We start from the raw sequence: 22,723 nt of genomic DNA, 5'->3' as shown, positions 1-22,723 counted from the left end.
GCTGAAATTAGTGCTTATAAAGCATACTGACGAGGGAAGTGACGAGGGGAGTAGTTTTTATAGTGAACTTTCGAAAATAAAAAACAAAGACTATTTCACTGTTAGTTCTCGGTGACTTCAACGGTCTTGTTGAATGTGATTAAATAGGTGGTCCGACGTATTTTGCAAATACGATGTTGGACGGATTTTCATTAACGACAAGCATCTGTTTTGAACGGTTTGAAACTCTTGATCGAACAACTCGGTAAGCTGCTCCTTGTAATCCGTGTTGGCAGTATACACTCCGGGTCGGCGGGAAATAAATTTGGAATAGCCGTATTTGATTTGGGTCTCTAGCATATAGTTGGACGGATACAAAAAATAGTATATTACTTACAATGACTCTAATTTAGTCAGGCCAAAGAAAGGTTTGTAATTGGTGAATGCGAACTTGTTGCTTAAAAGTAACCTGAAACGAGTATGATATAAAAAGCTATTAATTTCTTTAATGGGGCGTAGTAGTGTTGTGGTTATCAGTTGTGAAAATATCACCCTAGCTTTGTGGTGATGTTGCTATACATGTCAGGTTCGACCATGTGAGGATACACTGTCTTACCAAGTTGTTGGAGTAATAGAAGCAGCTCAATGTGTCGCGAGCACGAGTTGGTAAGAAAATATTATTGATTGTAAGTATGATTGACTTTTTTGAGCTTTTTCTTTTTTTAAGAGCCTACAGTAGACTCCCCGTTATTCCAAGGGGGGGGGGTTAAGAATTTACTTCGAATAACCGGGAGTTCGAATAACTGAAAAATTCGTTCTCTGAATCGAAGGTGAATCACTTGATCAGTCTCTCTTGACAAATTTGTTGAATGAAAAGACATGTTAACGAATACCACGAAATCTAGTCAAGAATAAATGGGAAAAATCAAAGAAATAAAAGCAGGTACAAGTTTTTTTTTTATAAGAACGTCAAAAATTTTCGAAGCCTTCGGATGTTCTTAGTTTTTTGGATTTGAAGCCTAAAAATGTTCTTAAAATGTTCTTATTTTCAGCATTTTTGAGCATTTTGATGTAATTTCTTAAGAAAATACATGTTTTTAAGTCTCCAAAGCCTTAGAATGTTCTAAGAATGTTCTTAAATTTTTGGGCCTCGAAGCCTTATGTTCTTATATAGTTTGTTCTTATAAAAAAAACGTGTACACGCTTTTTTTTATAAGAATAGTGTACTTTGGATGAGGGTCAAGTATTCTTAAGAATGTGCCAAAATTGAGGGTGAAATCATAGAGGTATAAAGAAAGACAGGAGATGAATTTGTCGGTAATTGGTCGTTAAAGTCTTTTGATTTCTTTTATGTAATAAATCAAAGAAATTCTAGGCTCGCCCGAAGAAATACGACTTTTTAGTAGAACTCAAGTTTGCTCTGAACATTCTTACTATCAGCATAGAAGATTTCTAGCCATCTAATATAAGAGAATAAAATAAAATTTAGCTCCACGAAATAAGTTTACGTTCAATTTTGTCATCCATTAAATTTTGTTTTGAAAAGATATTTTCTCCAGCCAGAAAATAAAAAATTATGAATAAGCACACACAATTTCAGACCTAATTTGTAGACAAAAAGTCACTGGAGAATTTTGGAGGAGAGTATTAAGCAATAGAGATCACCTTGAAGAAAATGTTGATCGAAAAATCTTGTCATTTGATGTCTTTGATGAAGGATTGCAAAGTTTACAGGCCTCTTTTTAATCCAAATATTTTCTTACACCAATGTTAGAAACAATGAATCTCGTCTCATCTCATTTCCAACACTTAAGTTAGCCAATAAGATTTCACCTATCAACAAAAGAGCTCATTAAAAATGCACGATATATGAGATTATGAGCATGCATACCTCGTAATTTTTTTAATCGTAGGGCGAGCATGGTTACAATAGCATACTTCTCCTGTTTCTTTATACCTCCATGCTTGAAGTTTCTTTTAATGAGGATGAATCTTTGTAATTTAAACCCAGAAAAAGCCCTGGTACACACGGGATCCTCCTGTAAGCAATCAGATACGGAGGTTTGTATGATTTTGCATGATTCAAAATTACAGATTTATATCATTCTAACCTTATTGACTCTGATAATTTTCAGAAAAAGGTGAACGGAACTTCTCACTCCTAAGTGGCCGGATTATTAAAGATTATTTATTCTTGCTCGAAAAAGTTTACCTGGAATCTCCATCATAAGGTTACCGAGAAGGTCGCAGTTGCAACACATTGGAATTGTATCATCTTACGACAGCTCATTAAAAAATGAGTCGCGAAATACTTTGCAAGCTGTTCATAGATTTTAAAGACTTTCACTTTGACACCGTAAACTATCAACTTCTTTTTCATAAATTTTGAAGTTGGAAGAATGTCGATCCTTTAAGTATCTCGTCTGAAAGGAATGTAAATCAAATGTAGAGCTTACATCATGCAAACAGTCAACATTCAGCTTTTGGAAGGTCTCGACAACTTGTCTGTAATAACCATGATTTGACATAATCAACCAAGGTTACATTACATATGCAATTTCATTCTGAGTGCATTTCATTATATCCCGTCCCAAAATACCCACGGGGGTCACTCGATTTCTAAACGGGGCACTTCTAAACGACCACCAAAGAAATGACTTTCAAGATTGGGCCCTACAGTGCACCTTTTGAGCAGTGAAATATCATGAAATATCCTTACAAGCATTTGACCGACAAACCTTTCTAACCCTTACAGTGAATTTTGTCTTATTTTGCTGAAACCACCCGACAATGAGTCTGAGACGTCGACATGCAAAACAAATCAAAAATGAAAAGGGTGCGAATCCTAACTATAAAGATACAGAATATACTGTCTAATATTTTCAATTCAATAATACTATTATTACTACTAATATTATCACTCAATATTGGTGTCCCAGGGGGGGGGCGTATTTAGGCAAATGAACCTTTTTTGGATTTCCAAGTCCCGCAGGGTCGGAAACATCGGAAAATCAAATCAAACTTAATTTTTTCCCAAATTTTTCCCAATAAGAGTAGTAAAGTTTACAACATTTTCCTTTGTTTTCTCCTTTTTAGTCCCGGTAAGGGTAGTGACTCCAGCTAAAAGGAGAACCTCATGATGCACTCTATCAAAAGCAGAGCCTTACAGTGCATTTGGGGGTCTTGAAAAATCTACCTTTAAGTGCTGCACATGTCATTGGTCGGACCATATGAGGGCTCCTCGGGGCCCAAGATGAAAAACAGGGGTGGGGTAACGGTCAAAAAGATAGCGATTACTTTAATGTAGTACTTTAGACACACCGTATATTTACATTATGTAAAAATAAAAACGTATTTACACGGATAACAACCTTCTTTCGGCCTCGTTTTCGTGAAATTTTCATCAGTTCTTTGTCAATTAAATTACGAGCAGTCGAAACACGGCCAGTTTTTAAGGTGCACTAGCAGCTAAAAGAAGGTGTTATTAGTTAGGAAAAACTATCATGTTATAGAAATTTTAATTAAATTTTATTGTGACCCATAAAATAGCAAGTTTTATCATAGTGAACACCTAGAAACAATGAAAATTTTAGCTTTTTTGGCTTAAAACTATTAAAAAAACTATATTTACATGCTCGGAAACAAAAACAAAGTGTGCACTTTTGCTGTGGTGTGTAAGTTAAAAAGAATATGTGCAAAACTAAGATTTACCCTCGAACGTATAACGAGGATCAGGAGCTAGTGATTGGAAATTTCTGTTTTTATTATTGTAGAAAAAGGTAAAATATACTTATGAAATAAACTATTACATAGGGCAAGGTAAAAGGATTAAAAAATAGCAAATCTTGTTTAGACCCAGTTTGAAAATACAAAATAAGACGTTTTAAGACTTTTCGGTAATCTCTTGATAAAGGGAGAAATGAGTGTAAAGACAATGTAACTTTTATCTATTTTCCCCAAAGATATCTTTTTGAACGCTTTTCAATTCGAAAAAATTAATAACTATAGGCTATAATCCGTTTAGCAAGTCAGTTTCTGTAATAAGATAAAATTTCCTTTTATAAGCCCAATTTGACAGAGGAAAATTTACGCACACATGCACAATTAATAAACATATTACTAAACAAGGCAATAGCTAAATATATCCTGAGAGAGAGTCTGTGTTGCATCCTAGAAACTTTTTAAGAGCATTTATTTCATGATAAAAACCAGAATGACCTATGCTCAATTCCCATTCTTTCCATAAAGACATCAATAACACAGATACAGCCACTTCTCATTTTTCCACAGTGGCGCCTGATGAACGCGCTGTCGTATAAGGTGCCAGTCAAGTGAAATGAGAACGATTGTTTGGGTTTAATATTTGACAGGTTCTGGTTGTCCGTATGGGGGTGGTTGTTGTTGTTGGCCTGGTGGTGGCGGTTGTGGCTGGCCTTGTTGAATGATGACTGTGGTGTTGGTTGGTTGGTCATTGCTCTGTCATGGGGAACAAAGAAAAACATATTAAGATTTTAAGCGTATTTGACTGACTACTCGAATTTTCGGCTGATTATATTCTCAAAAAACGCATGAGTAAAAAATCAAAAATACATCAAAAGGGATAACAAGATAAACCATTTAAAGACGAATGCTGAGAAAAAATTGATAATTCATTTGGGTATCAAAAGATTCTAATTCTGATCAAGACATTTCTGAGAGTAAGGGTCTAATTTCCGAGACAATACTTGACATTTTACAAATTCATTTAAAAGTTCCTTTACTTTAGTATCAAGTTAAAAAATTCTATCAGAAGGGTGCGCGATGATAGGCACCAGAGTGTTTCATAATAGTCATGGGGGTTAATTGGGCAAAAAAAGGGGTACGAGAATGTGCCGCTGGTCAGGGTATCCTTTTTCACCTCCATCAGTCCTAGGTAGGGTTGCAAAACACCAAAATAGAAAAATTAGTCCCTCGTATGGTACCTTTTTGGGGGAATTTGGAAAAAATACGGAAATTTTTTAGACCACCGGTCGGCAAGGGTATTACCCCCCTGGCATAAGAGCACATAAGTTTTAGGTTGCTTTAAATTACCTTATTACAACAGACAGCAACACATCCGAGGATTGATCCAGCGAAACAAACCAAACAGGAAATGATCATCATAGCTAAAACACCAGTAGCCAATCCATGGATGTCTTGAATGACGGTACAATCGTTTCCACTGACACCGTGCAAGTCAAATGTAGTTCCTGAAGAAAAAACGAACGTTTTTTATACAAGTTTTCTGGATACAAAAGATTCAGAAATGATGGTTCAAACACCCTCTTCTAGCAGACCTTCTGGGACCCCTTCCCACTGGAAAATTTTTTCATATCCCCACTGAACTTTCTGACTTGAAAACAAAAGAATTGAAATCCCCAGCCATAAAAGATATGGGAATATCAATCTTCATCGAGTTTTAGACAGTCATTTTTATTCCTACTGGCTGAAAAAATCCTACTGGGTCTGTGAGAAAGGGGTATGTGAAACGATTAAGAATATTGTCCACACGAACTAAGCATAGGTTCAGCATAAAAAAAGATTCATTGCTTCGAGACTTAATACCTAACAGTACCTTTGTGGTTGCATTTGCAGGTGTTCGTTGATGGCATTTTATAACAATCTTTGGCAACTTCAGCTACGACAGCTATAACGGCGACAACGATTGCCATTAGAGCTGTGATGATACCGACAACAATGAGGATGATGATGGACAAGACTAAGAACCCAACAGCCTGTTGTTGAAAAGAAGAAAGGAGTTTAAAAAGAATATTCTAGGTCGGATGAATTTAGGAGGAATGCATTGTGTGCTCTATAATGTATATTTAGAAATTGAATAAACACGCCATTTTGTCGCGGCTGATTTTACAATGATACTACAATGTAAGTTGCACTTGGGGTTAATATCTGGAAAACCATCAAGGCACTCACTTTGAAAGTAATCGGTTTCTGTTGTTTATATACTTACAGGACATTTCTTTTTGGTGATACCGGCTACCACACCCAAAATGCCAGGGATCATAATCTAAACGAGTATAAAGGATTAGGTTAAAATACAGTGTATATTTACATTTTAAGCTGATAATGTAAAAGAGCAAGAATTTCAGCGTTTTATTATACATATTTAAGAACAAGTTAAGAACATTTTAGGGTCTAGTCTTAGGGGTGGGCTTTAAATTTAAAGGATTTTTGGACTTTTCTTAGGAAATCGCGAAAAGAAATCTCACAAAATGGTGAAATTAAGAAGATTTTAAGAACCTTTTAGGCTCAAAAGTTAAGAAGATCTAAGGGCTTTAAAAAACATGTACTTAAAGAGTCTTGAAAATGTTTCAATTTGAATGTTTATACAACTAAAAAGCCGAATACAGTTCGCTAAAAGTTTAAGCTTCGCTAAACCAACGATTTTGGAAAACGATATTTCAGAGTTCTGTTTCACTCTTATTTTTTTAGTTTCAAAAAATCCACGCGAAATTTTCTCAACAAGTTGCGAAGATTAAATTTTCCGCTAAAAAAATCGTTTCGCTAACGTGATACCTCCTAAAATAAAAATATAAACTTTTTTTTTATTAGAACGTAAAAATTTTGAGATCATTTCATGTTCTTAGCTTTTTTAGTTTTAGGCTTAAAATGTTCTTAAAGTGTTTTATTTTCAGCATTCGGGAATAATTTCTTAAAAATTGCTTGTTTTAAGGGTTTTAATGTTTTTTTTTTTTCAAAGTATAAAACGTTCTTTTAATCCATTTTTCGGAAATGGTTTCTCAGAATTTTAACATTCCCCCAGAGCATCAGAAAAATTGTTCGAGAAGGTAAGGTGAATTGCCAAAATATCCCTGTTATTCTTTATACATTTACTTTCAATCTTTAGTTCTTAAAGATAATTTTTATTATATTCTATACCTATTTTTTTTGAAAAATTGTTGGAAATCAGAAATTAAGGAAAAAAATATTCTAAATATTTGAAAATCCAACAAGGACGGTAACGAGGGCGAATTGTGCGAATATATGAAAAACAAAATTGTGCACAGTTTTTAAACCACATGAAAGACCATGTTTTGTGAAAATCGGAAAGATCTTACATTTTCAATAAATAATTAAAAATACAGTATAGTTAAAAGAAGAATTTGAATCTAAATATGAATTTGGGAAATCTGGGTTATCTAATTAAAATAACATTGCGATGACGACGAATTTGAATTTAATGTACGTTTTGATGGGACAGGGGGTAATTTATGTTGGTCCTTATTTCAAATCTGTAGATTATATAAGTAAACCAAGAAAAACTGACTTGGCTTTGTACAATTAGAATGTCTCCACAATCGTTCCGTGAAAACACATTAAGATTTATAATTAATATGCGAAAAAAAATATTTCCCTTACATTACATAATAATGTAACTTAGAGAAATATGAAAATACTGGAAAAAAATATTATAAAAAGATAAAGAAAATAAGAAAAAAATAAAAGAAATTTTTTGAACTTACCATAAGACCAACCCACCATGGCCCCAAAACGGCACCGACGTCAGCTTTTCCTGCCATAACACCACTCAAAATAATGATCAAAAGGGCACAAAATAAAAGGATAGCGCCAAGGACCAAATGTCCGATGGCATGTCCTTTTGCGATCACACCCATGTTTATTTAGTTGAAAATATTCGCTGACGAACGGAAAGATCTTTTGCCTTTATTAAGTAAAATCGATTAAAGTAATGTTAAAATAGATTTCAAGTTACTGCAACGATCTTTCTTTAACTCCGTTCACTAAAGACGACGTTTTTGAAAATGATTCTCACCCAAAACTAACACTGTTTTTTCACAATTCACCTCTTTTATTAATAATTTCCTTGATTTTTTTTCGTTTTGTTGTTTTTGTAACTAAGCAACGATCGATAAAAACCATAGTTAATTGTTAAAGAGAACAATAGAATTGAAAATAATAAATAATTAATGAATAGTCACTCTCCAGTTCCCCCTAGTGGGAATAGCTCAAAAACCTTTTTTTTAATTTTGTTTTTTTCTCCACAAATCACAGCCATATCTTGTCTCTATTTACAACTAATCCATTTATAATAGTTACTATGAAAACTTGCCTCGATAAGTAGAACACAGTTAAAGAGAAGATTCACAAGCATTTTATTAATCGAGTCATAAAGGGTAATCGCAGTCGAATTTAAGCTAATTATAGAAATTGATGAAACAAGTGGTAAATGAATAAAATTACTATTTTGACAACATAGGGGACGACCCAGAACAATTAAAATTGTTATCACTATTGTGACAACTCTAATACAAAGAAGTCGCGCACTGAAGGATTCTTAGTTTTGTCCGATTTTTACGGTATCTTACACCCCTGTGTCACTGATACGGTGGGATACCATCACCCCATTGAAAAATCAGGTAACAATTTGGCCCCATGTTGGAAAAATACACTGCAATTTCAGCACCACTGGAAAAATGACTTCAATTTCATCCCCATTTAAAATTCAATGGAAAAAATTACAATCCAAAATCATTCCCACTGATTTTTTTGACCTGAGAACAATAAAATTTCTATTCTCATTAGGATTTAGATAGAGATTTTCATTTCCTCTGTGGAAAGAAGTTCCACCGGGGCTACGAGACAGAGTGTACAAAGAGACTCAATAAAGAAGATTTAATTTCTTTTTAATCTTTACCTACCAAGCTACCAAGTCACGGTATTCTCAATATATGCAAGGAATTATTATAGACACTGGAAAAACAACTCGCTGATTTTTGCCAATTTCTCATGTACAAGCCTTGTCCGCAGTAATGACATTATTTTTCACCCTCCTTCCGCCATTAACATGATTCTTCATAGCATTTTAATTGCATTTCACATCAAAATACACTTATCCAATTCCCAAATGAGACTTTAAGCTCTCCTCCGAGATTCAAACTCATCTAGTTAATTACTAATTATACGTCGTTATGACGTTTTAAAATGCACGGAATATGCAAAAGCAAGCTATGTACTGTATAAGAAATTGAATCTTGACACCAGAAATTTCTAAACTTCAACCTCAAAAAATCCACCACGTGCCACCAAAATATTTTCATACCACAGTGCAGCTATGAGACTCACGTCTAATACATGTCAATCTCAGCCCTTCTCAGAGAAATATTGTACGCATAGAAAAAGTTAGAGAGCTTTTTAGAAATAAGAGGTATTAATCATTTTTCAAAATCAGAGTCCTTCAAGCCGCCATGACAGTTGTCCTTTGCGTATTTTTCCTGAGCCTAATTTTGGTCAATAACTTTTTGTTAGAACCTTAAATCCTTAAAGCACTATCTTGTTTTTAATGAGAAAGTAAAATTAAAAGTAAGATTATAATTTGAGAACAATGCTAAGCAAAAATTGTTGAGTTTCGAGCAATTAAAGGGTCAACGTGTTAAGAACTTGGTGAAAAGCCTGAAATGCCACAATTTTGCCCTAAACGTAAAGAAAAGATGGTTGAAAAAGACGGCAATATTGCTTTGACTTGATATTGATTTTCTATATTAGTTTGTCCGAAAACTAAGAATCGAAAATTTCAACATCGATTTGTTAACCCTATTCTAAATCTAGACCAGCAATTGAAATGAGGATTGTTAATTCATAATAAATTATTTAATAATAACACCCCTGATACCATTGAGGAAGTAAACCACATTATCAATTAGGGAAAAAATAAATTTTTAATGTCGGTTTCATTTTTGAAGTTTGATGTGGTAACTAAAGCATAAATATGTAACTTTATCGCGAAAAAAAGTACATATTGGGATAATTTGATAACGATTATTTTTGCAATTTGAATGATATTTATTTTGACAAGGAAAAATTCAATATAGAACAAAATGAACACTATAATTATACAATTTTAATACTAGTAATGTAACGAACGTCCGAAAACTATTTTTATTCATGAATCTAGAAATTGAATAAACTTGACAAATATGAATATAACAGAGAACCGATCATCGAACTCTAGGATAAAATCTGGAATGGACATCAACCTCAAGCTACACGTTTTTTTTATAGAACAAACCATATAAGAACATAAGGCTTCGATGGATAAAATGTTAAGAACAAGTTAAGAACATTTTAAGGCTTTGTGGACTCAAAAACACTTGTCTTAGGAAGAAGTTCAAAAATACTCGCAAAATGGTCAAAATAAGAACATGTTAAAAACATTTTTAGGCTTAAAACTCAAAAAGTTAAGAACATCCGAATGCTTCAAAAATTTTGTAGGTCCGAAAATGAGGAAAAATGAGGCCAAAATAACACAGTAGAGAATTGGAAAACAGTAGCAAATACTGTCGAAATTGATAAAATTCTATATTCCAGCTTCTTTTCTAGAGATCTCACGGTGCCCATACAACAAAATTTAACCGGTTTGGAATACACATTTTCGACCGTAGCCGCCAATTGCCGCGCGGGCATTCTTTTATCCACTTTATCCCACTAAAACCGGCCCAGTCTTTTTTTCTCACCTATAGACAATAGAAAAAATGTGTCAAAAAAGGATTGGATCGAGTTTAGGGGGAAAATTAAATAATTAAGGGCTCTGACCATAGTCAGAAAATAGATTTTAGTATCTGAACATAAAAGTTATGTTTTAGATTCTTTAACACTTTTAACAAAGAATTGCCTTTGTAAATTGCTTTTTAATCAAACCCCTTAAGAGTAATTAAGAACTTAATTGCAAAAATGACGTTATGAACTTTAAAAAGACGTTAATAATATGTTGCATCACCTTCTTTTATAAAAAGTGCTAAGTTTTAATGGGTAATTAACCTTTTTGTTTCGAACTTTTTTCAAACTGTCCGCAAACAATTGAGCTATTTTAAATTTTGCGGAAAATTTTTATAGAAAGGTGTGTCAAAAGTTATGACTGTTTTTTTAAGCAAAATCCAGATGAAAAATTGATGAAAAACCACTATTTTGAAGATTTCGAGACAAAGAAGCATTTACAAAAGTTTTCCGCAAAAATTTTTATTGTTCGGTAAAAGATACACCATCTACTGCGAAAAATTTTTCAAAATGTTTTTTCTTCGCCGAAACTAAGCTCTTCAAAGTTGAAATACTCTTCCTCGCAAAAGTCTTCATTTTCTTCTTCATCAAATTTTTTCAATGCAATTTTTGAATTTTCAGATTCAGGAATAGTTTGTCTAACAGAAAATGTATAACATGCCATAGTTTTGTTGGTTACATCAGTCAGAAAACACATTTTATGACGGCAATTATGAAAAATTAACTATGGTCAGAGCCCTTAAGTGGCACACGCCTGACCACGCGACTACGGTCGAAAAGGTATATTTGAAAATACAATAACTAGGCATCTGTCTTTTGAGTGAAAGTTGGAGGCGGTTGTATTTGATGCTGCATTTGGTGTTGTTCAACAACAATAGGCTCCATAGCAACTGGTCTCTAAAATAAAGAAAAATAAAATCCAATTCAATATAATCAATCCGGAAAAGTAACTAAATGTTAAACTGAATAACTATTCACACCATTGGTAGAATTGGACAGATCCGCAGACATTTTAATGTTCATTGGAATAGTTCAGCGAAGTATTTTTCTCATCGGGAAATATGTTTGTGATTATATCGCGCCATTACAGTACCATTTGATTTTAAAAGCGCAAAATAATTTTTTCAGTTTTTTCATTTTTAAACACTCCCTTCTCAAAGACCCACTGGGACCCCTTTCCACTGGAAAAACTGGCCAAAATCCCAGCCAAAATCCCAGTGGAATAAGCAAGCAAATAAGCAAATCCTAATTGTAGAATAGTGTGCTATTTTTTCCATCCCTGCTGAATTTTCTGGCTCGAATAAAATGGAATTCAAATCCCCAGATATGAAAAAAAAATATTGGAATACCAATCCCCATCGAGGGCGGCACTCGACTCAAAAACGACCTTACGCGTGGGCTAAAATTAAGCCTTTGTTTGAAGGGAAACCCTTAAAATGCAGAGAAAATTGAACCAAATTTGAGTAAATTTGGGCGAAAAATCGACCCTTGCGATGCATTTTCTTGAAAGTTTTTGATCATTTTTAGGTAAATAGGTGTTTACGGGTGTGTCAGTAACACTAACATTAAAAAAAAATAGATTTAGAAAGTATTTGAAAAACGATCAATAATAGAACAGTTTGAAAAAAAGAAGATTATTAGCAAAGCATCGTTGAAAATCCATCTATTCTCGTTGAATTGGAAAAAAAGTTTAGAATAGATATCTTAGAAATGATAAAATTACCAAAAGATTTTCATTTTTTCTTTATATTCTATATTAATGGACATGAATATTTTAACACTTTTTGGCTACAATTTTCAATTTTGATCACAGAATAAGATAGAAGAAATAGAAGAAATGTTTTATTTAGGTCGCTATGGCAACTGAACATGTAGACGATGCTATCGTCCGTATAATGTATTATTATGATATAACATAGTTTGTATATTATAAAACGTAATATATTGCGCGGCGGATAGTCTTAGACTATAGCATAGTCTACTGTACATGTCTCTGAATATTTCTCGCCTTTTTTACTCTTCTAAGAACCATCATTAGTAGAGCATGCATTAGTACCTTGGCAAAGTGTGCAGGGGGTGTGATGTCTGATCCCCCATTTATATTTCATCTTCCCCATCTATATTTCATCCCCTCCCCTATATATGCATCCCCACTTAAAAATTTTTAAACCCACACTAACTCCAATGGTGGTTCACAAACCGTTTAATACCAAAAAATTCAAATTTATATGGTAAGAAAAGGTTTAAAACGGTGCTGCATTTACATTTATATTGCTATTTTTTTGGACTATACCCAATTCTTTGACCAATTTAAGATATAATACATATTTTTATCAAAAAGTTGTTATCTCCCCTATTTCTATTTAATACTTGGGGGGAGTTTGAGTTTTTAGGGGGTATGTATTATTAATACATACCCCCTAAAAACTCAAACTCCCCCCATTTTACTTGGAAAATCTCTTACCCCCTATAAAGCCTTTCTTGAAAAGTTGGATCCCCCGTTAAAGAAGGGGGGGGGAGGGTTCACACTATGACTTGGTCGCATGAGGTACTACTCCCAACGGCCGTTTTGTGGTTGTTTAGCCAAACATTTACGCCTTCTCTTTGACTAACTTTTTTTAATACATGATTTTCTATGAGCAAACAAAAATCTTAAAACTGGCACAGAAAGGCTTAGATCGAGAGACTAACAGTAACAAGGTTGAAAAATGCTTGAAGGATGCTTAAATATTTCCCATATCCGAGTCTAGATATGTTGATAAGTGTAATGCTCATAAAAACATGTAATTGTGCCCCAACATTATTAAAGTCTCTTCTGTTTGCCTCACTTGTCTAAGGTAATTTATCACGCTACTGCCATTATTAGGACTTTGAAAGGTGCTAAAACAGACACTTATCACACATACCCAGCAAGAATTAATTTTACCAACATCGTGCATTGTTTGTAAGAAGACAAGAAGGATTCCTTTTTAAGCGAGAAAGAGAGAGAGAGGGGACGATTAGAGCGGAAAATAAAAATCTAAGTTTCGAGAGATAAATAAAGAAAGAGATACTCTTAGGTGCCAAAAAAACGGGGGGGGGGTTCGAATAAACGGGGGGGGGTTGAAAATTTTCGAAATTTCAATAAACGGGGAGGGACCTAATTGCCGGGGGGGGGGGGGAAATTTACTTATGAAAACCCAAAAATAAGGTAAATATAGGCTAAAATCAGACTTTTTGGAGCAAAATAAGGGGAGTTCTTTTAGCCAACTGAAAATATTCTTTAAAATCAATAAACGGGGGGTCCTAATAAGGTCCGGGGGGGTTGGAAAATTTTCAAAAAATTAACAAGCGGGGGGGACCGTTTATTTGGCACCTAAGAGTAAAGTTGTCTCCATACATATCAAAGCTGATTGCTCTTTTTTGAAGGTGTAAATATGAAGTGTTTAGAATCGAATAATGCAAAGAAAAATCTTTTGAAGAGGTGAATCAAATACAAGTATCCTTTGGTAAATAAGAAGTACTTTTTAACGCAGAAATTGCTTCTGGTAGGGGCATGATTTGAGGTCGTCAGGGTCATTGGCAAGAATGCCTTATCTTAGCGACTTTCGGAGAGCTGGAAATAGTGAATCTAGATATAAGTACAGAACCATCTGTTACCGTCATATAAAATCAACCAGTCTTTGTATATAAGTATATGAGGAAGATATAATAAATCCCAAATATATGGATATATGTGGATATAATAAATCCCAAGCTATTCCAATAATACCGACCAATATTCAAAATCTTATTCTAATATTAACATATACTTCAAACCTTCAATTTGCAATTCGAATATGGAAAAATCCTTTTTTGAAAATCATAGAAAAAAACTTTCTGTGAAACCAGGTGAAACATTGTTTATAGCATAGGTGTTTTTATCACTCTTTAGTTTTACAAGGGAGAGAAGAATACTTGATACCGAAATGGAAAAATAATACCAATGGTGGTAAAATAAAAAAAAATATTGATATTGCAGAATGATATAATAGCAAACCGAAAATAAAATAACATTACGATGGTACAAGTCTATTTTCTTCTATATATCGAGAGTGCCCGATGATATCAGAGCTTGTTCAAATTAGAAAAAAGAGACTTTGATTTATTGTTTAGAACTTTAAAGTTTTATGCCGCCCCGCATGGACGACAATCATCAGCTAAATGGAAATCGTTTTCATTTTCATTTAGGAACAATATACAATACGAGCGGCATGAAACTTAAAGTTCTAAATAAATCAAAGTCTCTTTCTTTTAATTTTAACATTACAATGGTATAAACATTTCTAGAAATCATGACTGAAAACAAATATCTTTCAATCTGGCTTAGAAGGCAGGCTTTTTCAAATTTGTGTTACCTTCTATGTTAAATTTTAGCAAATAGATAGAAATAGGTAGACAAATGTGAAATAACGAAAGCATTCAAGAATAAAGTTTAAAAAAAAAAGTTTTGAGTTAAAAAAAAATGCCCCGTGTGGTATTGATTTGAGTCTCACCGGGTCTTTCAGTTACTTATCTAGACTATGCTATAGTCTAAGACGAGTTTCATCTAAGAGGAACAAACGTGAAGACGGGAGTTTTTTTCGGGGATAGCTGTTGTCGTAAACACAGACTTTATCCGCCGCGCAACATATTACGTTTTATAATATACAAACTATGTTATATCATAATAATATATTATACGGACGATAGCATCGTCTATTACTTATCCTTTCGATGCGACTTATATGATTGCGAATAACAATTTATAAATAGCCTACAAGTAATAGATTTGTCAGTTAAAATGGTCATTGTAAAAAATACAGAATATTTGGGGCCCTAAAAAGATTCAGTTTTAGGAATTAACGTCGTTTTTCCCAGTGTGTTTTCCAGGATGATATAAAAGATGTTAATAAAGAACTTACTGAGCAGCATACACTGAAACAGCCAAAGATTGAGGTACCAAAAGCAGAGATGGTGGTCAATAAAGTGATGACCAACATTGCAGTCAACAGTCTGTGGATGGTTACAATTTGCTGACAATCCTTTAATTCTAAAAAAAAAAGATTCAAGAAATTAACAACATTTTCAAGGATTTCAGGGAATCTTTGCCTTTCAAGGTTTCTCCGTGAAAAATTATACACACTTTTTTTTATTTTTTAATAAGAATACACTTTATAATAATGTCCATGATGAAAATGGCCAAAAATTAAGAATAATGCTAAGAATATCACCATCATTGAATTTGACTACCAAGCTAAGAATGCCATTTTTAGAGCATTTTCATATTTCAATTATAAATTGCCAATTACCCCCAAGTAAGGCTCACTCCTTCACAAAAATACCATTTTATGCTTGAGGCGTATATTTTACTAAATATTAAATCTAGTCTGAATTAGGATAACTAACCTAACCTAAGAATGCTGTAAGAATATTTTGGGATGATTTTCCCAAAAAAGTTAAGAATATCCATGATGAAACGGATAACTACACCATTCTTATAAAAAAACGTGTAGTTTGAAGGTTTTCAAAGCTGGAGGTATCATTTTCAAGATCCCTTTCAATAGGATCCTGTCTTAGCTGTGCATCATCACTTTATCAAAAAAGTAAGCTTTGAATGGAAATCAATATTAGAAACAAAAGTTTACATCTTGGGATATTAGATAAGTCTAGACCATTTTATCTGTGATCTCCAGCAAAAAATAAAAAAATAAAACACTATGTGCCATGTAGACAACAACCATTGATTGAAAAATCCGGTGGGGGTACTAGGGCAAAATATGTTACGGGGATGCACCGCTGGTCAAGGTACCTTTTTTAACCTCCACGAGCCCCAGGTAGGGTCGCAAAAACACCAAAAGAGAAAAATCTGTCCCTCGTAGGGCGCCTTTTTTGGAAAATTTGGGGAAAAAGTAAAAAATTTGAGAAAATTTTGGAATTTCAGTCCCATTCATCAGGGGCACTTTTTTCGCAAATTTTGGCAAAATTTTGCAAAATTTTTGAAAATACGAGCACCACGTAGGGTTCATTTTTCGAACCTTAGCGGAGCACCCCCGTCGGTCGGCAAGGGTAGTACCCCCGGGTGAAAAATATAGTCAGTTACTGGTTGAAGAAATTATCGAAAAATTACGAGCATTCCTTTGACCAAAAAAGAAAGCAACATCAACAACTCTGAATAGAAAAGAAAAACAAACAAATTTTATAACAAAATACCTTCGATCGTTGTTGATTGGCCATTGTATACACAATGACATCCATTCCATTGTGTAGCACAATAATCATCCACGTGGTCCACAAAAACACCAAGTAAGAAGATGAATATTGTCAAGAAAATGGAGATGCAGAGTTGAATGATGGTCAACATGATATTGGAAATCATGTATAAAATCATCTGGAAAAATAAATTTTTCATTGATTTTTGACTGATTTTTCTATAGTAAGATAACAAATATTTTATGTAAGAATAACTTTTGCCAATAAACGTTTTTTTTATAAGAACAAACCATATAAGAGCATAAAGATTCGATGGCTGAAATATTAAAACAAGTTAAGAACATTTTAAGGCTTCGAAGTATGGCGCGCGAAAGCGCTATAAAATACTTTCATTTTTATAATACTATCTTCTTAAAATATAATACTATCTTTTCAAAAATAATGCTATCTTTTCTAGTGTAATACTATCTTTTCTAATATAAGAGCCACATTCTCTAAGAACCAGGTGGTTTTGGACAATTTTGTTAGTATGAAATTTTGTTTGCCTTCATTTTTGGGTATTTGGTAGACAATAGTGAAAAACTCAGAATCCCAAAATTTTGGGTCCCAAAAATCCATAATGGCGGCTTGAGGGCTAGTTAAAAATTTGGACTTTTTTTGCCAAGTGTAAAAGTCTAATTTTGAGAGGAAATATTTCAAGTTGCAACTAAGGTCACATGGGTTCCTTTTGATTTTCTGAAAGTACTCACAGTAAAGTGTCAAAAAATCCAAAAAAAACCATGTGACCTTAATCGAATTTTTCATAATGGCGGCCTAGATATGGAAAAAAACTCACTTTTTAACAAATTTAAGCCTTGATTATTCAGCCTTGGAGCATTCTAGGAATTTTATTTTTGGCAAAAAGTGTTCACTAACTAACAAAGATCAAATGTTGAAAATTTGAAGTATTTCACTCAACCTGGCTGGGCTCTACAGGATCTACAAGAAGGTGCATATCTCAAAAAGTGCGATATTTGCCTCGATTATTCAAGAGTTGCGACTAATGTTGGGAAAAACTGTTAATTGTTCCTGGTAGAGAAAGTTGCCTAGTTTCAGGAACAAAAATAATACCCATGTGATCTATAAGCAGATTTGAGAAAAATTAAGCCAAAAATTTTTTTAAGTGTGATTTTTCTAGGCTGGCGAGACAAAAGTAAGGCCCTGGTTACACCAAAAAACGTTTTAAGGTTTTGAAAATCATTGAAAAGTATTATTTTCCACCCCAGGAATGAAAAAAATCCAAATTTCTAATCACTGTGCAAGCCTGGAATTGTCAGTAGCCTCTGTAAATCCCTTGTAAAGTGACTGGATCTTTGGGAATTATGGGGGTTCTGTTGTTGATATAGCAAATTTTCAGGGACTTTAATCAAATATTTGAACAAAAGGAATAGCTGGAAATGATTTTCTGAGGAACCTCACCAATATCTCTCAAGATTTCTCTTAAATGTAACAAGTCTTACAAACCCAGTATCTGTTTCCTGGGTAACTGAAGGTTGTTTTAAACTGGAGATTTGTAGATTTTTGGCTACATGAGGTTTTCTTAGTATTTGTAGATGGCAAAATGGAAATTTTGGGGTTCAGTAAATATCTGATTTTCAATTATCTGTCAGTATACCATGCAAACTTTAGAAAAAAATCAACAACATGGGTCAGAATCACTTCTAATCAGCTCACAGGACTCATCCAAATTGGACTTAACTCTATGAAATAAAGAGCCCTATAAAGACTAAGTCCTAGCAATCTAAGCCAATATTCAGATCCTACTATGAGAAGATTGTTATAGGTTTTAGGTCTGGATCTTTGATATTTCAATACTTTTCCAGGCTATTATTGAGAAGTTTAGGGAAGACTTCAGGTGTTCAATTCTTACATTGATTTTGATTCAGGGTCTTATCATATTCAACTCATCGATTTGCAGCATTCATTTTAATGATCTTAAGTGTGTTTTGAAATGAAAATATTTGTAAAACAGAGAATAGTAGATAGGTACTTCTCAAACTTTTAAATCATAGCCTGGAATAGTATTGAAATATCAAAGATCCAGACCTAAAACCTATAACAATCTTCTCATAGTAGGATCTGAATATTGGCTTAGATTGCTAGGACTTAGTTTTTATAGGGCTCTTTGTTTCATAGAGTTAAGTTCAATTTTGATGAGTCCTGTGAGCTGATTAGAAGTGATTCTGACCCATGTTGTTGATTTTTTTCTAAAGTTTCCATGGTATACTGACATATTATTGAAAATCAGATATTTACTGAACCCCAAAATTTCCATTTTTCCATCTACAAATACTAAGAAAACCTCATGTAGCCAAAAATCTACAAAATCTCAAGTTTAAAACAACCTTCAGTTATCCAGGAAACAGATACTGGTTTGTAAGACTTGTTACATTTAAGAGAAATCTTGAGAGATATTGGTGAGGTTCCTCAGAAAATCATTTCCAGCTATTCCTTTTGTTCAAATATTTGATTAAAGTCCCTGAAAATTTGCTATATCAACAACAGACCCCCATAATTCCCAAAGATCCAGTCACTTTACAAGGGATTTACAGAGGCTACTGACAATTCCAGGCTTGCACAGTGATTAGAAATTTGGATTTTTTTCATTCCTGGGGTGGAAAATAATACTTTTCAATGATTTCCAAAACCTTAAAACGTTTTCTGGTGTAACCAGGGCCATATTTTTGTCTCGCCAGCCTAGAAAAATCACACTTAAAAAAATTTTTGGCTTAATTTTTCTCAAATCTGCTTATAGATCACATGGGTATTATTTTTGTTCCTGAAACTAGGCAACTTTCTCTACCAGGAACAATTAACAGTTTTTCCCAACATTAGTCGCAACTCTTGAATAATCGAGGTAAATATCGCACTTTTGAGATTTGCACCTTCTTGTAGAGCCTGTAGAGCCCAGCCAGGTTGAGTGAAATACTTCAAATTTTCAACATTTGATCTTTGTTAGTTGATGAACACTTTTTGCTAAAAATAAAATTCCTAGAATGCTCCAAGGCTGAATAATTGAGGCTTAAATTTGTTAAAAAGTGAGTTTTTTTCCATATCTAGGCCGCCATTATGAAAAATTCGATTAAGGTCACATGGGTTTTTTTGGATTTTTTGACACTTTACTGTGAGTACTTTCAGAAAATCAAAAGGAACCCATGTGACCTTAGTTGCAACTTGAAATATTTCCTCTCAAAATTAGACTTTTACACTTGGCAAAAAAAGTCCAATATTTCAACTTGCCCTCAAGCCGCCATTATGGATTTTTGGGACCCAAAATTTTGGGATTCTGAGTTTTTCACTATTGTCTACCAAATATCCAAAAATGAAGGCAAACAAAATTTCATACTAACACCACCCACCTGGTTCTTAGAGAATGTGGCTCATAATACTATCTTTTCTAATAAATAACACTATCTTTTCAAATATATGATACTCGTAAAAGTCGAGTTAATAAGTGTGAGTTGAAAAACTCGAGTTCGAGTTATGACGTCACAAATATACCATTTTAACGGCATCTTACAATTTCCCAACTCGAAAATGTAAGTTAAAGACAAGTTGACGGGTTAAAAAGGAGGTCTGACTGCCGTGTCAAAAATGTGATGACGTTGCAAAACGTTTGCAGTTTTTTATATCATTAAACAAAAGAATAAAACGCGCGTGACGTCAGTTGATTGTCAGGGCGATTTTGAAAATTGGAGCCTCTAGATGGTCTTAAAACGCATCAAAATAGCTTAATAGTTGTGATATAGGAAGAAAAAATATTATTTAATTCGGTTTTTCCCGGGGGGGGGGGGGTACTACCCTTGTCGACCGACGGAGGTGCTCCGCCCCCGCCGAGGTTCGAAAAATGGACCCTACGTGGGACTCGAAATTTGCGAAAAAAGTGACCCTGAATGGGACTGGAATTCCAAAATTTTCTCAAATTTTCTACTTTTTCCCCAAATTTTCCAAAAAAAGGCACCCTACGAGGGACTGATTTTTCTATTTTGGTGTTTTAGCGACCCTACCAGGGACTCGTGGAGGTTAAAAAAGGTACCCTGACCAGCGGAGCATCCCGTAACCCATTTTGCCCTAGTACCCCCCCCCCCCCCCCGGGTTTTTCCAGGGCATTACCCCCCTCTTGCCCCCCCCCCCGGTTGCTACGGCTACTGCTCTCAACTTGACTTTTTTGTAACTGTACTTTTTTAACTCGACTTTTCTGAGCCTCGAAAAGATAGCAATAAGTTAAAGAAAAGAAAGTAATAAATTTCAAAAAAAGATAGTATTATATTTGAAAAGATAGTATTATATTTGAAAAGATAGTATTATATTTGAAAAGAAAGTATTATAATTGAAAAGATAATATCATATTTAAAAAGATAGTATTGTATTTGAAAAGATAGTATTGTATTTGAAAAGATAGTATTGTATTTCAAAAGATAGTATTATAAAAATGATAGTATTTTATAGCGCTTTCGCGCGCCATATCGAAGACTCTTATGTTATACACCCAATTTCTATTGAAAATGGACAAAAATATTTAAAAAATGGCGAAAATAAGAATATGTTTTTAAGAATATTTATAAGCTTTAAAAACTCAAAAAGTTGAGAACATCCGAAGGCTGTAATAATTTTAAATGCTCTATAAAAAACATTTACTAGTCGATGCTGAAAAAAGGTTTTCCGTATAACTCAAACTGCCTGTCCAAATGCCTGGAACAAAAAAACTTCAAACTCCAATACCAAATTATTGAGGCTAACGATTTTTTATTATCAAAACCTTAAATTTTCTTACAGTATGTACTTTTTGGAGAAAACCACCATGTTTTAAAATTCAAAGTATTCGGGTATTCTGGAATTGAAAATTCCTTGACTTTTCCCTTTATCCAAAGAAAGTTTTTTACTATTTAAAAATTTCCAGATTTTTCTCTTTAAGTGCGTTTTGTTCGTTTGTTTGTTGGTATAAAATGTGTAAAATGAAACTTACCAAACATCGATTCTTTTTTATACCAACACACACTCCACAGATACCAGTCAGTAACATCTAAGAAGTTAGAAAGAATAAAGACATATCGTGAGAAACCGGAAATTGTAAAGACGTGTTTTGGAGATATGACGGTGTTGTACTGTAATTTTAATATGGGTTAAAATAATACATTTTATAATAAGCAAGTGTCTGTCCCTATATCAGGGTTGCATTCTGCTTAGCATTTTATTGTTCCGGGGAGGGGGATACAAGGGTTGCGAGCTGACTAATTTGACCAAATTTCGATCTTTTTTGGACAAAAAGGTGAAATTTTCCTATTTTTCAGACCCTTAGTGGGACTGAAATTTGATTTTCTGATCTTTCCAACTCTTATAGCATCCGGGCCAGGTACCAAAAATGCACCCTTAAGGGCGACAAATACCCGTACACCCTTCACTTGCCTAGATACCCCCGGGTATTATTTTTAAAAACAATAGACTGACAGAGCCATTCTTCAGGTACCAAAAACTGATCATAGATGCGTATTAATGGTATGCTTTAAAGAAAATAAATATGTACAGATGTATGACCCTTTTATAAAAAAATCGACAGAAAAATATTACACTTACCACAGCGAAGCTGGCATAAGGGCTCACAGGAACAGAACTGGTTGACTCGGGTGATTCTGACGAAAGCATTACCATCAAAATACAAAGTACGATGCCAAAAATACCCACAATTGTACCAGTTATGGCAGCAACCTTTGCATGGCGATGTTGCAACATAGTGAATAAAGGAACTTTCCAAAGAGAAACGTTTCCAAATTTTCAAATTTCAAAAATTTTCAAAGATTTTTAAAAAATCCTTTTAGTCTGTGCTCCTTCTTATTTTTCGCAGCACTGAATCAAATTCGTACTGTACGCCTCAAATTTAGACGTTCGATTTTCGAACGTTTTTATTATTTTCGAACGTTTCTCTACATTCGAATGTTAAGGCCCTTTT

General features: G+C 33.8%; 2 protein-coding genes across 3 annotated transcripts; both read right to left on the bottom strand.

Moving 5' to 3' along the window:
• Positions 1–4,138: 4,138 nt before the first annotated feature.
• Positions 4,139–7,783, bottom strand: LOC136816030 (uncharacterized). Its single transcript, XM_067072461.1, has 5 exons — positions 7,479–7,783; positions 5,966–6,022; positions 5,573–5,732; positions 5,050–5,207; positions 4,139–4,455 (listed from the first exon to the last, which is right to left on the bottom strand). Exons 1-5 carry the CDS (start codon positions 7,629–7,631, stop codon positions 4,336–4,338), a joined length of 648 nt encoding a protein of 215 aa, XP_066928562.1. The 5' UTR covers positions 7,632–7,783; the 3' UTR covers positions 4,139–4,335.
• A 2,020-nt stretch (positions 7,784–9,803) lies between these two features.
• On the bottom strand, positions 9,804–22,647 carry LOC136816029 (uncharacterized). 2 transcript variants are annotated; one of them, XR_010847792.1, is made up of 6 exons: positions 22,351–22,647; positions 21,743–21,799; positions 16,738–16,915; positions 15,450–15,577; positions 11,272–11,424; positions 9,804–10,557 (listed from the first exon to the last, which is right to left on the bottom strand). XR_010847792.1 is itself a non-coding variant. In XM_067072460.1 (5 exons), exons 1-5 carry the CDS (start codon positions 22,504–22,506, stop codon positions 11,329–11,331), a joined length of 615 nt encoding a protein of 204 aa, XP_066928561.1. In that variant the 5' UTR covers positions 22,507–22,647; the 3' UTR covers positions 11,140–11,328. The 2 variants fall into 2 exon arrangements, 1 of the variants encoding a protein (XP_066928561.1); XM_067072460.1 differs by lacking the exon at positions 9,804–10,557 and having other exon boundaries at positions 11,140–11,424.
• Between the last annotated feature and the right edge of the window lie 76 nt (positions 22,648–22,723).

This window comes from Clytia hemisphaerica, unplaced genomic scaffold (assembly GCF_902728285.1).
Source record: "Clytia hemisphaerica strain Z4C2 unplaced genomic scaffold, Clytia hemisphaerica genome assembly, whole genome shotgun sequence".
Taxonomy (NCBI): Eukaryota; Metazoa; Cnidaria; class Hydrozoa; order Leptothecata; family Clytiidae; genus Clytia; species Clytia hemisphaerica.
This window is presented reverse-complemented; position numbering and strand designations above follow the sequence as displayed.

What these genes read in the sequence shown, in the direction of transcription:
- LOC136816030 (XM_067072461.1), bottom strand. Translation starts at nt 7,631, where the DNA reads ATGGGTGTGATCGCAAAAGGACATGCCATCGGACATTTGGTCCTTGGC. An exon ending in CATGGTGGGTTGGTCTTATG is followed by an intron (nt 6,023 to 7,478) that starts GTAAGTTCAAAA and finishes ATACTCGTTTAG; the next exon opens with ATTATGATCCCTGGCATTTT. An exon ending in CTGCAAATGCAACCACAAAG is followed by an intron (nt 5,208 to 5,572) that starts GTACTGTTAGGT and finishes TTTTTTCTTCAG; the next exon opens with GAACTACATTTGACTTGCAC.
- LOC136816029 (XM_067072460.1), bottom strand. Translation starts at nt 22,506, where the DNA reads ATGTTGCAACATCGCCATGCAAAGGTTGCTGCCATAACTGGTACAATT. An exon ending in TAAAAAAGAATCGATGTTTG is followed by an intron (nt 16,916 to 21,742) that starts GTAAGTTTCATT and finishes TTATTTTTCCAG; the next exon opens with ATGATTTTATACATGATTTC. An exon ending in GTTTCAGTGTATGCTGCTCA is followed by an intron (nt 11,425 to 15,449) that starts GTAAGTTCTTTA and finishes TCTTTATTTTAG; the next exon opens with AGACCAGTTGCTATGGAGCC.